At 41.9% G+C, this 15,888-nt stretch overlaps 1 protein-coding gene across 24 annotated transcripts in view; it reads left to right on the top strand.

Annotated features, from left to right (window-relative positions):
- Nucleotides 1-15,888, top strand: part of RIMS2 (regulating synaptic membrane exocytosis 2) — a 372,071-nt gene that overhangs the window by 196,893 nt on the left and 159,290 nt on the right. For 16 of the 24 annotated variants that reach the window (XM_082235413.1, XM_082235425.1, XM_082235420.1 and 13 more), the window contains one exon: nt 12,937-13,067. In XM_082235413.1, coding sequence (XP_082091539.1) covers nt 12,937-13,067 — 131 coding nt within the window. Of the gene's footprint in view, nt 1-10,396; nt 10,445-12,936; nt 13,068-15,888 lie in introns of all 24 variants that reach the window. The other 8 variants (XM_082235402.1, XM_082235412.1, XM_082235422.1 and 5 more) reach the window with 1 other exon arrangement.

Genomic DNA, 15,888 nt, shown 5'->3' on the forward strand with positions numbered 1-15,888 from the left:
AGATAGCAGGAAAGTGGCCCCTGTTTGGGTCTTGTTAAGCAAATTGCTTTGAGGTGCCTGGTTGTTTCAAGTGTACCATCTAGTCTTTAGGTACAGATGAATGTCAGTTGCTGCGGCCCAAGGCTGTGGACAAGGAATGGTGCAGCCTCCACAAGTAGTGAGTGCCTCATTGTGGAAAGAGTCATGCCCACCAGCCATGAAGGAGGCAGCAAGTCACGGGCTGCTCCGAAAGAAGCGCTTCCTTGGAGTGCAAGGACCAGAACCACTATGAGCCAGTTGATAGGTGCACATTGACTTGGAAATGTGTGGAATTCCCTCCTTGCAGACAGATTATGTGCACACTCTTCAGGGGCCCAGTGAATGAGCATAATTGCTGATTCTGCACATTAACCACCCAGTTTATTCTATTCTATTCTATTCTATTCTATTCTATTCTATTCTATTCTATTCTATTCCGTTCTGTTCCGTTCCGTTCCGTTCCGTTCCCTTCCATTCCATTCCCCATAATATATGCACTCTGTATTGCCTTTTACACTTTTATTGTAGGGCATTCTAGGGATTTTGGAAAATCAAGAGCAAAATATAAATGCTTTAAGTAAAATAAAACATTTCCCAATTGTACTGACCACAACATTTTACTGGGAGATGCTAGGGTCATTTTGCCTGTGAAACATGCAACCATTGACCCACACTGCCCCCACTTGTGGTTGGGCAGCTAAATATTGGCTTGGCTGCCTCCCAACGCTGTGGATGGGAAGTGGGGGAACTGCAACGACAGCAGAGGGGTCCATACTTTTGACATAACACATAGAGGCTCACGTGTTCCTGATATCCTTTGGTCAACTGTAAACAAAATGGCCAGCTGTTGCTCAGGCAAGAAGCAAATGAAAGGAAGGATGTGGTGTTAGAGGTCACACACCAGAACATTGTCATAGGTGACAAACTGCCCATTAAAAATGGGCTAGCTATACCAGCAATGACTGGGGGTGTGTAACAGGTTATTTTTAGTCATTAGATTTTGTATCAAATGGGTAAATCTGGATTTAACCAATAAAAGTACAGACTGGCATTTTGAGCATGATAATGTTGTGTGGATGGTGCAAAAAAGTGTGCATGAGTAGCACTGATTCTGCTGTAAACTCGCCTGGAAGCACCCTAACAGTGCTTGCTTTTCTGTTTGTCCCCACAATGCTTACTCAACTTGTAAACTTTATTTTTTAAAAAAAATTAAATATTGTTATGCTCTCTCCTATGAATTGCAGCATATTTTCTAAGAGTATATATTCACAGCTATATTTACCACTATTGTATGATTTTCTTTTCAACCAGTTTGTGCCAGATATCTATATTGCCACTTTCCACTTTAGTATTGGTTTATTTTTAAGCTCAAGATGCAGGGAAACCCTGGTTTTAAAATCCATGCAATCTGTGGTTGCTCAGTGCTAGAGAAAATGCATTCTGTATAATCTCAGGAGTAGTTTTATGTTACTTCTTCAGACATTGAAGATCTTAACCTTAGCTGTGCTTTGCCCCTAATTATGATAAGCTTGGAGTAGTATAGCTTTATTTTAGAAATGCTAAGTGCTCACAACAAACACAGTTTCCCCCCTATTACCATTGATTGAAACCATAAAGAAAAAGTTTATGAGAAATTATGAAATATTTGGTCTTGGATCTGCTAATGAATTGCATCTATGTCTCTGTTACATCATTTTATACTGGTTATTATGGACGGATTCACTAACGAGCCCTGTGCAAGAGCTTCTGCTTGTGTAAGAGGGCTTCCCCTCATTCCATCCTCCTGCTGTTGCAAGGGATAAAGATCAGCCAGACGCAGCAATGGAGAATAAGAAGGTGAAGTTTATTGCCAGGCAATAAGGACCCAGTTGGAATCTCTTCCAAAGAACTGGGACCCCGATTGACAGAAATACAGGGGTCTTTATACCTGAGCAAATCACAGCAAATCATAGATCATAAGACAATCATGAAGGATTCATAACTTGGTCAGCAAAATATCAGCCAATCAGCAAGCAGTTGTCACGCTCCTAGCTACTGGTATAGCACTGGTCCTGCACAGGGTTCAAGTTCCGCTTTCCAATGCTCCAGTGACGTTCAGTCTAACCTTTCCCCTAGTTATGACAGGACAGGGAGCTTGGACATTTTGTGGTTTTGCTCTTCCTGTTCTGTGGATTAATTTAGCCTGTTCCTGATGGGGAATTTGTACCAGAATCCCTGACTCATGTCTTGTCCGGGGTGCACAGATGTTTCTAGGGGAAAGGTCGGTTCCTAACTTTGCTGTTTCAAGCAGTTTGCATTTTAGCTAAGGCACAGCTTCCCTTTTGATTCAAGTGGATTTATAAAATACTGTAATCCTTGATTCGTGTAAGCATATATTGAATATATTGATTATTGATAACTGGTTATATGAATAATGTAGGGGTAGCCCTTCCTTCCTTGCCTCATTCCCCCCTTTTCAAGCTCAGAGAGAAGATTCATCTGACTCCTGAGCTTGAACACCACTCAGGACATCAGTGTAACCCGTTGCTTCCTGCAATGGGGCTTGTTCCTGCACTGGGACCTGTTCCTGCACTGGGACCTGTTCCCCAGGCATTGGGACGTGTTCCCTACGCATTCGCTCGTAACCATCGTCTTCTTCTGGCTCATCTGGCACTGGGGGCAAAGCTCTGTATATTGCCATGATGTGAGGGTCAGTGAGATGCTTAACATTGCGGGCTATCATTCCCCTAAGCAAAGACAAACAACAAGGGATTACAGAAAGAAACAACAGAAAACCAATTCCTCCTATGGCTAAGGCGGTCAGAATGCCATGCACCCACCCCTCTCCTGGTATCCACGACCATACCTTTTCCCAGGGATTCTGGGTGGGTGTGTTGTCAGCTACCAGAGACTGCAGTTTTTGCAATTGGTCCTCAATTGTTTTGTTAAGGTCGTGGAATTTAACCTGGCACCGACCTTTTGGGACAATTTTACAAAACCCGCCTGCTCGTGCAAGGAGGTAGTCCAAAACCAATCTATGGGTCAATGTCAGCTGGTTCAAATCCTCAACCTCTGACTGCAAGGAGCGCAAGACATGGGTGGTGGCATTGATAGTTTTCTCCAGCCTGCATGTAAGAGCAAACAGTGCCTTTCTATTTTGCTCAGCAACTATTCCTGGGTAAATTCCCATTGAGAGGAATCCTATAAATCCACCCCCAACGCTCCCTACAGAATTTGTCAGATAAATTTCATCTTCACAGTGGTCGCCCAGGGCCACCCTTTTCCGTCTGCTTGCAAGGTGAGGTACCTTGTGATTGAACTGCACTGCAACCGGAAAGGTAAATGCCCCCACGCCAACACACTGGTAATTTCCTGGATGGAAATTTGTTGCCAATCCATCATATAAAAACCAGAGGTTAGGATCTTTAATCATCCAACCAGAACAAATGGACCCTTGTCCGGTAAAATTAACCGAATATTGAGGAAAATATGGGTACAGATCTGAAGAGGTAGTATTGCCCTGGTAGGAGGCATTGTGGGATCCCCAAAGCCAAAATTTATCCGAGCATTGGGTATAATTTCCCAGCCATCCTTTGTCCATGTGGTACTTAACTTGGGGCCAATACTTCCATTTAGAATTCCATACTCCGGTGGCATGACAGCAAAAACATAGACCTTTTGTGGTTCTGGTATATCTGAGATATCTGTAGGGGATGTCATTCATTTCAATAGGTGGGGCTGCAAAGAGACCACTCTGATTGTAAAGTAGGCCTGCCAACACGACATCAGGATCCTTGATTAATCCTGGTATAAGGGACATGTCTGCTACCTTCCTTGGGTGTTCATAATATAGGGTAGCATTTTCCCCATATATCTGGAACATGTGTTCAGCATGGTTTATAAAAACATTACCTACTACCATTGGGCCTCTCTGGAGCCACAAGCACATCAAACTCAACAGGAGCTTCATTTTCATTTTCATCTCCCCCACGTATACCTTCAAGGTTGAATCTTATGAGTTCTGGCTCTAGGTTGATGTTTATACGGTGATCCTTCTTATATACACAATATACAATGATTAGGACCAGAAGGAGTGAAATTGCAACAATTATATAAGGTAAGGTAAAGGTAAAGGTACCCCTGCCCGAACGGGCCAGTCTTGACAGACTGTGGGGTTTGTGCGCCCATCTCACATTTATTGGCCGGGGGCCAGCGCTGTCCGGGGACACTTCCGGGTCACGTGGCCAGCGTGACATCGCTGCTCTGGCGAGCCAGAGCCGCACACGGAACGCCGTTTACCTTCCCGCTGGTAAGCGGTACCTATTTATCTACTTGCACCCGGGGGTGCTTTCGAACTGCTAGGTGGGCAGGCGCTGGGACCGAACAGCGGGAGCGCACCCCGCCGCGGGGATTCGAACCGCCGACCTTTCGATCGGCAAGCCCTAGGCGTTGAGGCTTTAGCCCACAGCGCCACCCGCGTCCCATTATATAAGGTAGCAGGTACCAGAACATACCCTTCAGTGAGATATAGCCTCCCGCTCGGCTGCACCCAGTGGACTTATTGGTGGTCCCCAGGTTCTGGTCGAACTGGTGAGGTCAACTCACACCGTATACACTCTGCAACTGCTACCTTGAAGGGACCTGTGGGTGGTGGAGGAAAAACAACTACAGCGACCAGTATAGCACCGGGAAATGCTCCTTGGGGAGGTGGGTAGGAAAAGCAACGTATGGCCCTCCTAGGTTCCCCTGGCATGTACTTTCCCTTGTATGTGAACTATTGTTGTGGACCTGCTTGTGCCCAATCTGGTATGTAGAATTCCCAATGAAAGAAAGGAATGTAACAACCGTATGTAGTTACCCAATCCACCCACTTGTCAATAAGGACCCCCCTTTTGTTCACCCTTGTTATTGTTATTTTTACTAAGGGTTTATGAGCAAAGTCTGGCTGGAATCTGGGATTGACTGTAATTTCAACTGGTAGGGGTCCTCCCATACGCTGGTGCAGCTCCTCAATCTTCCGGTGTGCGTAGACTCACTGGCTTCCGGGGTGCAGTGAGAGCAGACCTGTAGTCCCGTCGCCCGTGCTCCTGCCCGCTTCCGGTGGGGCTAGGTGCAGGGGTTCCTAGTGAGCTTCAGCTTCAGAGGGTTAGATGGGTTCAGCTCACAGTTCCAATGACCCTCAGACCGCTTCAGACGAGAATGATGAATCCACGGGGTTACTTCCGCAACTTTCACCGCAGTTGGTGTGGCCAGCAGAACCGTGTAGGGACCTTTCCACCGAGCCGTCAGCGGTTCGTCTTTCCAATCCCGAACCCAAACTCGGTCTCCTGGCCGAAAAGGATGTACTGGTTCGGATAGGCAGATGGGAATGCGTTGGAGACACCACCTGTTTAAATCAAGAAAAATACGAGAAAGAGCCTGGATTTGATCTGCAGTTATTTGCCCCCCCCCCCTTGAGTCAAGTCTGCTGTTTTCCCCCTTGCTATTGGAGGTGGTCTCCCATACAAAAGTTCAAACGGAGAAAGTTTCAGTCTCTTTGTTGGTGAACATCTGATCCTAAACAAAGCAATAGGCAACATGTCTACCCATTTACAATGAGTTTCCTGGCACAATTTTGCTAACTGCGCTTTAAGAGTCCGATTCATCCTTTCTGTTTTCCCTGAGCTTTGAGGTCTATAGGCTGCATGTAGTTTCCATTGTATTTGCAAGGCTTTGCATACACCATCTACTATTGATGCGATGAAAGCTGGACCATTGTCACTGCCTATACACCTTGGAAGACCAAACCTTGGAATGATTTCCGTTAAGAGGCGTTTTATAACCTCCTGGGCTTTTTCTGTTCTAGTAGGATATACCTCAGGCCAACCTGTAAGAGAACATGTGAAGACCAAAAGAGCCTTATACCCCTTTGCCTTTGGCATTTCTGTAAAATCCACTATTAAATTTTCCATTGGCATTAAGCCTGTTTGCTGTATTCCTGGTGGAGGAACTGGGCCTTGCTTGGGGTTGTTTTTTGCACACAGAAGGCATGCCCGTGATACTGCTTCTGCCAGCTGGGAAATCCTTGTTATGTAGAATTGCCTATTCAGGCTTTCCCGCAATGCTGTGGCCCCATAGTGAGTGGACTCATGATATTGTTTCACTATGTTCCTGCCTAAGGCTTCTGGAATAAATACTCGTTGGTCTGGGAGGATAAACCATCCATCCTGTGGTGGCATTCTGTATCCCCCTTCCTGCTGTGCCCATTCCTGTTCTGCCTCCGTGTAGATGGGCTTTATTTGGTCTAAATCAACTGCTGTAGGAAGAAGAGATGCTGTTATAGAGGCAGGTGGCGGTGGCAATAAAGCTGCCCGTTTTGCAGCCAGATCCGCCAATTGATTTCCCTTTGCTGCTTTTGTGGTTCCCTTGCTGTGGCCTCGGCAATGTATGACTGCAACCTTTCTCGGAGCCCACACAGCTTCCAAAAGCGTTTCCAATTCTGGGCCATATTTCAGTGCTTTCCCTTCTGCCCCTATGAGCCCCCTCTCTTTCCACAAAGCTCCGTGGGCATGTAGAGTTAAAAAAGCAAACTTTGAGTCTGTGTAGATATTTACGCTGCAGCCAGCTGCTAGCTGAAGGGCTCTGGTTAAAGCCACAAGTTCCGCTTTCTGCGCTGAGGACGAAATTGGCAGAGGCTGTGCTTCAATGACATCAGCTAGTGTAACCACAGCATATCCAGCCCTCCTTTGCCCCTCCTTTACAAAGCTGCTCCCGTCCGTAAAATATTCTACATCTGGGTTTTTTAATGGTTCATCCTGCAAATCTGGACGGCTAGAGTAAATTGAGTCCATTACTTGAATGCAATCATGAGGTTCATGATCCACTGACTCAGGAAGGGGTAACAAGGAAGCGGGGTTCAAGGTGTTTACAATTTGCAAATGTACTTGTGGGTTTCCACACAAAAGCCCTTGGTAATTTGCCATGCGCTCGTTGGAAAGCCAATAACTTCCTTTGTATTCCATTAATGTCAACACAGCATGAGGCACATTCACATAAATCTCCTGTCCAAAGGTGAATTTAAATGCCTTTTTGACCAATAGGGCCGTTGCAGCCACCGATCGCATACAAGGTGGCCATCCTTTTGCCACTGCATCCAGCTGTTCTGACAAATAAGCTACCGGTCTTTTCCAACTTCCCAACACTTGAGTCAAGACCCCTGCTGCAATTCCAGATTTCTCATGAACGAAAAGAAAAAAAGCTTTTTCTGGGTTTGGCAAAGCCAAGGCTGGAGCCTGCATCAGTTTAGATTTTAATGTATTGAAAGCTTTCCTTTGCTCTGCATGCCATTCAAAATGAGCATTTTCTCTGCCTTTTGTACTTTCATATAGAGGCTTTGCTAGGGTGCTAAAATCAGGGATCCAAATTCGGCAAAAACTTGCAGCCCCCAAAAACCCCCGCAATTGTCTGCGGCTTGTGGGTTCCTTAATGACACAAATGGCTTCCTTCCTTTCTGATCCCAATGCCCTTTGCTGGTGAGAAATGTGAAAACCCAAATATTTCACTGTCTCTTGGCAAATTTGTGCCTTTTTCCGAGACACCTTGTATCCTGCCTCCCAAAGGAGATAAAGCAAATCCTCTGTGGCCTTTTTACAAGTTTCATAAGTATCACAACTGATCAATAAGTCATCCAAAAATTGAAGAAGAATTGTTTTCCCAGGTACTGAAGGGAATTTAGACAAATCCTGGGCAAGGGCTGTTCCAAAAAGTGTTGGCGAATTCTTGTAGCCCTGGGGCAATCTTGTCCACGTTAATTGAGTTTTTGTCCCCTTGTAAGGATCCTCCCATTGAAATGCAAATATTGGCTGACTCTGGGAGGCAATCCGGCAACAGAAAAATGCATCTTTTAAGTCCAATACTGTAAACACCCTTGCTTCTGCTGGAATTAATCCCAGGAGATTGTAAGGATTGGGCAAACACGGATGCACCGTCTGAATTAAATTATTTATCCTTTTTAGATCCTGGACTGGGCGAAATTGATCTGAATTTGGCTTGCGCACAGGAAAAAGTGGAGAATTCCAACTGGACTGGCACTTTACCAAAAGCCCATATTGCAAAAACTTGTCTATATGCATCTGCATTCCCTCTGCTGCTTGTCTTGGAATAGGGCATTCTGACCGCCTGACATTTCTCAATTCTAAAAGAGCCAATTTGTGGCCGGGATTTGACCTGCTGGGGCCACATCAGTTGACAATATTTCTTTAAAACTTCTTTACTTGGTCTGACCTCTCCTGGTTCTTCTGGAAAAACTATTTTAAAATTTTCTAACATGCAGTCTAGGGGTGTACAGGCTTGAGTTGGTTTTGAGCATTTCCCCCCCATAGTTCTGCAAAAAACTTTCGCCAGACAAAACACTTTCAGCTAGGCAGTTTCAAAAAATAGATCAAGGAAAAAAAACCACAGCACACTTCCTTTTTCAACTGAGATCTTACACATCCACCCGGCGTCCCGGGACTTTCACACAGACACACACAGCCCTTTCTCCCCCCTTGCCTGCGGCAAACAACTTGGCAGAAAAGCACACACTTTCATACAGCGTTTTTCCCTTTTTTTTCACTCTCTCCCCCCCACAGCTGTTTTCCCCAATTTTCCTGCAGAACCTCTTCCTATCCTTGGTTGACTCAGCTTCTCCTCCCTCACCCTTTTGGTGATCCTTTCCCTTTAACGGGAGGTTACTGGTGGGTCACCCCGAGTGTTGATCAGCACTCATTTTTTTTTCCTCAACTCACCGTGAGTTCCTGTCGTGGCGCGCCTTTCCTTTTGGCTCCCCTTCAAATTCTCCTTTTTCGGTCCTTGCCTCCGTCTTGTCGGGAGTCCGCGCCGAAGGCGATTGCCCTCCTCCTTCGGAAATGATGTCCGATCGGCGCCTGGAACGAAGCCAATAATCTCCGGGACGTCCTCCCCCCAAGAACCAGAGGCCGGCTCTTTTTGGGTAAAAAAACCCCACTGGCCTGTGTGATCCGAGTCACGGCACCAAATGTTGCAAGGGATAAAGATCAGCCAGACGCAGCAATGGAGAATAAGAAGGTGAAGTTTATTGCCAGGCAATAAGGACCCAGTTGGAATCTCTTCCAAAGAACTGGGACCCCGATTGACAGAAATACAGGGGTCTTTATACCTGAGCAAATCACAGCAAATCATAGATCATAAGACAATCATGAAGGATTCATAACTTGGTCAGCAAAATATCAGCCAATCAGCAAGCAGTTGTCACGCTCCTAGCTACTGGTATAGCACTGGTCCTGCACAGGGTTCAAGTTCCGCTTTCCAATGCTCCAGTGACGTTCAGTCTAACCTTTCCCCTAGTTATGACAGGACAGGGAGCTTGGACATTTTGTGGTTTTGCTCTTCCTGTTCTGTGGATTAATTTAGCCTGTTCCTGATGGGGAATTTGTACCAGAATCCCTGACTCATGTCTTGTCCGGGGTGCACAGATGTTTCTAGGGGAAAGGTCGGTTCCTAACTTTGCTGTTTCAAGCAGTTTGCATTTTAGCTAAGGCACAGCTTCCCTTTTGATTCAAGTGGATTTATAAAATACTGTAATCCTTGATTCGTGTAAGCATATATTGAATATATTGATTATTGATAACTGGTTATATGAATAATGTAGGGGTAGCCCTTCCTTCCTTGCCTCACTGCGGCCCCTGAAATTGCCTTGGGGGGTTGAGAGAACCCCCAGAACAGCATCGGGGAAGAGGGGGAGTCATTATGTCTGGCAAGCAGATATGCTGGGGCAGGTGGAATGTTTGTAATTGTGGCATGTTAAATTCTACTCAGTGTTTCTTATAGTGCGATCCTGAGCATGTCTACTCAGAACTAAGTCCCATTGGTCCAATGGGAATTACTCCCAGATGAGTGTGTATAGGATTGTAACCTTAGTTTTTTATACCTTAAGTTAATGGTGGGGAACCTGTGATCCACCAGATGTTGTTGTATCCTTGACTGCTAGCTATGCTGCCAGTGGCTGATGAGAGTCTAACAACATCTGGAGGGAACACAGGTTCCCACCACTGTCTTAACTTATTATAACCGACATTGCACACAGACAAATGTCTCCCTCTTCTAAATAAGGCAGCTTTTAACGCAAGCCACTCACTATGTGAAACAGGTTGTGTTATTTCTTATTGAGTTGAAAGTATGATTGGTGGAGGAACATACATAAATTTTAGTTTTTTAATAATGCAATTGCAGATTTAATTTATGCACTGCATATTTAACAGTTCTCGTTAGATAAACATGTTTGTGGTGTAAAGCAGTGTTTTATTAAAGTTGTGTGTCCTTGTTTTACTTTTGGTCTTTTAGTTTCCAGCGTGTTGTCTTTTTGGTTTTGTTTTATTGCTTTTTCTTTAATTTTGCTTACCAGAGCCAAAGCCTTAGTAGAAGAACAGCGCCTTTTGTTCCTAGGGTTCAGGTAAAGGCTTCATCTGCCTGACAGAAACTAAAGTTGTGTTTCCCTCTCCTACGTTTTGTTTGACTTGGAAAATGCATAGTAGGGAAATGTCACAGTTTGATCCATTTTCCCATTTTAATTTTAATGTGTTGCTTCAAACCATATAAACAAATTTCATATTGTCTTGTGAGCAGCTTGAAACTGCATGGTGATTAGAATACTGTACTAAACTAAAATTTAAAGAGACAACTAGTTTTTAGTTTTACTTTTTTTCTATATCTAATTAAACAAGCACAGATTTCAGCAATGATAATAACTGTGTGTTGCATAAATACATACCTTGAACTAGAATTAGTTGATCTTATGCTTTGGATGTTTGGCCTCATTGTATCAAGATTGGTGTCTCTTTAAATCACACATTTTCATTACAAAATTTCCTTTTTTGCATTTTCCAAATGACAGTAGTTCCCTGAGCAGAAGATGGGCAAATAAATTTGTACCTTGTCTAAGGAATGTGTACCTTGCGTTTTGACACATTAGTTGAAATATTAAAAACAATAATGATTACAAAACAATTTCCCATGACTACTAGGGATGACTAGTTCTGATCTTATTTGGGTACAAGTTGTTTGCCTTTTTTCATTAGGAATCCCTTAAGGTACTGTAGATTAACCCAACTGTAGGTTGTAAGAATGTCATAATGCTGATCTTGTTTTGCTGCATGCTTACCATTTTATTTATATTTTTTGTTTAGAGAACATTACCTGCTTTTGTTATAAAATATTTTTGTGGAAATGCTCATCATTTGTATAAATGCTGTATAAGCTTATTCTTTTCATGCTCTTTCACTGCATAAGAAAATATAAAAATGGAAAGTTCAGAGTTACATGAATTATAGTTTTTGTTATTGTTTAGAAAGGAAAGCACTTATTATTTTAAAAGATAACTACAAGAAACAGGCCACAGATAACTTAATGAGAGACAGAGAGTCAAGTCTACATGCAAATCCTAATGCGTTCTCAATTCTTTGGCTAGCATCAAGCCTCATAACGTTCTCAGAATTTATTATGTCACTAAAATGCAAAATTATTATTTCAGAATAAAAATAAGGGCATGTTTTTGCAAACATTTTCATAACAGAGTTTTTGTTAATTTGTGCTGGGTGGACAGTAGGGGGGAATGCTAAGATGTATCTTAATCAAGATGTATTCGGACAACTGATCCAGTTCAGCTCCTGCAAGCTCCTCCTCCTTAACTAAAATCCCGATCAAAGGAAAATAATCTTAAAAAATAATGGGTGATATCTAGTGTTGCATGAGTAGATTTCCACTTGCTCAATGGCAGTTCCCCTCCCTTTCCTCTGACTACACCCCTCACCTAAAAAATCTGCTCCAGAGAATTGAGACAAACCCCAAAGCAGATTTTGTTAGCAAGGAGAGGAAGTCCCATTGTGTAATGAGAAGTCTTCTGCTCAATTGGGTGGACATCATTAGATTTCTCCCTTCCATGTATTATCTAGCCAGTAGTGACAATATTGTTCAAATCAGACTACATCTAAGCAGTATGGATATCCTATCTGCATTGAAATAGAAATCAAGAAACCAATACAGCATTTTCTTGATTTTCTACAAATGTAAACGCTCTTAGTTGATTATAACTTCCTAAAATTATGGCTACATTTAAAGGTATATCTAAGTGAATTAGCATTGTTTTGAGTAAATACGAAATGGCATGGCCCTGACAAGGTGGCCAGTCTTTCTTTGCAAAGAGTGTGGGCCACAGCTCAGCGCTATGGAAAAGTTCCTGCTTCCATCAAAATGAAGCTAATGGCAAATGACATGTGATAATAATAGTCATGGATCACCATATGATAGCCTCAGTCTTAAATACCCCTGTTCTGTTATCTCCCCGTTCTATTGGTTAGGTTTTTTCAGGAATTGTAAGCTATTCCAAATCTAGCAGATGAATTTGTTTTATAAAAATTGAAATAAAAAAGGCTGAGTGAATGCCATATTACCTTTAAGTACAGTGCAGAGTTGAAGTAGTAAGTTGGTTACCATATACTTGCATGTAGAAGACTTCTGTAAACTGAATATAAAATGCCTTAACAGGTCAATTACTGAAATGTGAACAGGTCTGTAATGTACACAGCTTTATTTCATGGTCTTTCTACATATACTAATCAAAATCTGAAGTAGTCTTTCATGAATTCATATCGCATATAAAAATGTTAGGATATCTGTTGCTCCACATATACAACATATACATAACAAAAGTAAACAATTTTGCATACTTTTACATATGTAATATAGTGCTAAACAGATTATACATGCAAAATAAGTTTCATCACATTTATCATTTTGGGCCTTAAGGCTACAAATTAGAATGCCATGAAGTTACCTATACTGTAATAGTAAAACAGATACAGTGGAAGTCTAAAAGTTACATTTACTTTTAAGGATAACTGTATTATGAAAGAAGTAGATTGACTAATGCATAATTTCTCTTTACAGATAAAACTGTGGTATGACAAGGTTGGTCACCAGTTGATAGTCACAATATTGGGTGCAAAGGATCTTCCTTCAAGGGAAGATGGGAGGCCGAGGAATCCCTATGTTAAGATTTACTTTCTTCCTGACAGAAGGTAGGATGAAAAAAAAGGCTTAACTACTTTGAATTAAATTTCTGTGAAAAAATAGTAATGTTTGGTAACTAGTATTGGTCATAATATCTCAGTTACTGTATTTTTGTGAGAGGAGAAATGCCAGACAAGGAGCACACCTGATCAAATATCTGAGGAAGTTGTAAGGGTTAGCTTCTTTGCAGGGAAAAATAAATGATGGTCTTATTAATGGTGGTCAATAAATTTTGAAACTTTTAAGCAGGAGAAGATAAATAATATCACACAGAATGATGTGCCTATTCAGATTGCCATAGTTTATCTAAGTCATAATAACTATGCTTTTCTCAGACATTTGATAAAGGGATGTTGACTATGGTGGTAGCTTGCAATAATCCTGGTTAACCCAATGAACAATCTTATATATTTCCATTACCCTTAATGAGAATTTGGAAATGGATGTTGAGAGTTACAGAGATATTTTACAGGGTCTTTAGTGGCAGAAAAATATGATGATTCAGAACAACTCCACGCTGTCCTGCAGGCCTTCTAGATTGGTAAAGGCTGCAAATGCACACTGCCCTCCTAGTGCAGTTAGAAATGTGAGTGGGAGAATGAATGCAAGTGGCCTACTGCTTGTTTTTCTTCAGCAAGCTCATGACCATGTCTACTATCTCACCTTGAAGTCATCAAAGAAGTTTGAGCAGATGGCATGCTTGACGATCTTTGTTATGGGTCCAGAGCTGAAGCAGTGGGGAGCAAGTGGAGTCCCATTGGCCTTGAACCCGCTGCAAGAGCCGGAACACCTTGGATTTGGCAGTGCTTTTTGCTAAAGCCCAAGAGAAACTTGATCGAGAAAAATAAATTGTGGCAGGAGGGGGAGAGATGCCAAATCTTAGTAATTCCCTATTTATATAACCATCAGTTGATCAACCTCTTTATTATGGTCAGTGATTAGTAAAAAAATAACTTTGTATAACTACATTAACTGTAGTAGGGATCAATCTAACCAGCCCTGCCACTGAAAGCCCTGTGTAAGAACTTCTGCTTGTTCAGTAGGGCTTTCCCCACCTGTCTCCCCCCCCACCCATGCCTTGAAATTGTATCTGGAGAAAGTCAGAATGACCCCCTGAACAGCATGCGGTATGGGAGGAGAGGGAGAATTATTCTAGCGGCTAAGCAGAGATGTTTGTGCAAATGGAAAAAATGGAAGAGCACAGTGTCACTTAGAAGTTTTCCTGCTTTGCTTTGCTGTATGTGATTTCAGTTTTTTAGAACTATCCATATTTCTTGGAACATGCAATTTTCAACCAACTATGAATTATTATAACTATCCAAATTAGGTATTTTAAACATGAGAAAAAATTATGACATTTTGCTTTTGAATCCTGTGGTAATTTTGATACTAGTTTGCAATATGCTGTCAGTGTTCATATAATCCCCCCCAATATATTTTAAAAGTGGGCCAGTTAAAAGGCACTGCTATGATATCTTTATCAGAAAGCATTTTTTCCAAGCAATTTACCATCTCTAGGTGTATCATATACTATGTATGTATAGAAGAAATGCAATTTGTTTATTATTAATTATTAAGAAAGTGCCAAAATGTACCGTATGTGTGTTGTATGTTTCCTTTTTATAATTTTCACAGTTGTTGCTTTTCTTTTAAGGCAAATAGTGTAGATGTTTTCCTTTAATTACTCTGGGTGTTTCCTTTCAAGTTCAAAAGTAAAAGTAGCTTGTTCTATTGAATTTGTTTTCTTCTAACAGTGAAGCAGTCTCTCCCCTGCCTCCCTCACCCCCCGGAAGAATAAGCTTAGTAGGCAAAAATAAATCTCTTTTATATGGAAAAATAACCTGCTAGAAATAAAGTGCAATTAAACAACTCAAGCATTTAATTAGGTGAGGCTGTGAAGTTCTGACTAAACAAATTATACAGGAGAAACTTGTCCAATATAACCTAGTTCAATTCTCCAAAGTAAACAAATCTTTAGTGTCTAAAATAAAGTCATTAAGGCTACATTAAAAAATCCACATATTCCAAAGGAGTTTAGTGATAATAAGAGAGCTACTCTGAAGTAAGTTTTTTGATTCTGTCATTGGGTAAGATCCAGAGAGCCAGTTCTTTTATCAACTTAGATTAAGTTGTGCCAGTGATAATAAACCTTGTCTTGAGGTGCTGTTTTAAAAATAAACTTAGCAGAAGTTTATACATAGGTGTATTAGCAATTTCAGTAGGGAAGAACCATGTTCATCTCTTACAATAATACCAAAAGAGTGTTCTGTGGCTCCTTAAAGACTAACTGCATTTTATTTGGACTTACACATGAAAGTTTACTCTGCAATAATGTTGTAAGCCACTTTGGGCACAGTTCTGTGGAAAATTAGCCTACAAATAAAGAGATGAAGATGATGAAGATGAACATGAACATGTTCATTGTGTAAACAACTAGACCAAGGATTGGATCCAAAGGACTGCACACTAGTTTTGCATACCTAAGGAGGCACTGGATTTCTCAAAAAGCACTCCCAAGTGCCAAATGGCAAACCATTTTTGGAACTGGAATGTTAATTGTTTCTAGTATGTCACCTGAGTCTGCTGTTTCAAGAAACAAGTAGAATAATGTCATTAGATATGTGTAAAAAAGCTATTTGGATACTGGCCTGTGCCTGAAATCTGAAGCTAACACTAGAATCCTATGCAGTATTAAATTAACAGCACAGTCATATACAGTCCTACACACTAGGGCAGCCAATGTGCTGCCCTCCAGATATTACTGGACTCAACTTCCATCACCTTTGACCATTGGCTATGCTGTTTGGACATACTGGGATTTGGAATCTG

Source organism: Podarcis vaucheri (assembly GCF_965113315.1).
Source record: "Podarcis vaucheri genome assembly, chromosome: 8".
In the NCBI taxonomy this organism is placed as follows: domain Eukaryota; kingdom Metazoa; phylum Chordata; class Lepidosauria; order Squamata; family Lacertidae; genus Podarcis; species Podarcis vaucheri.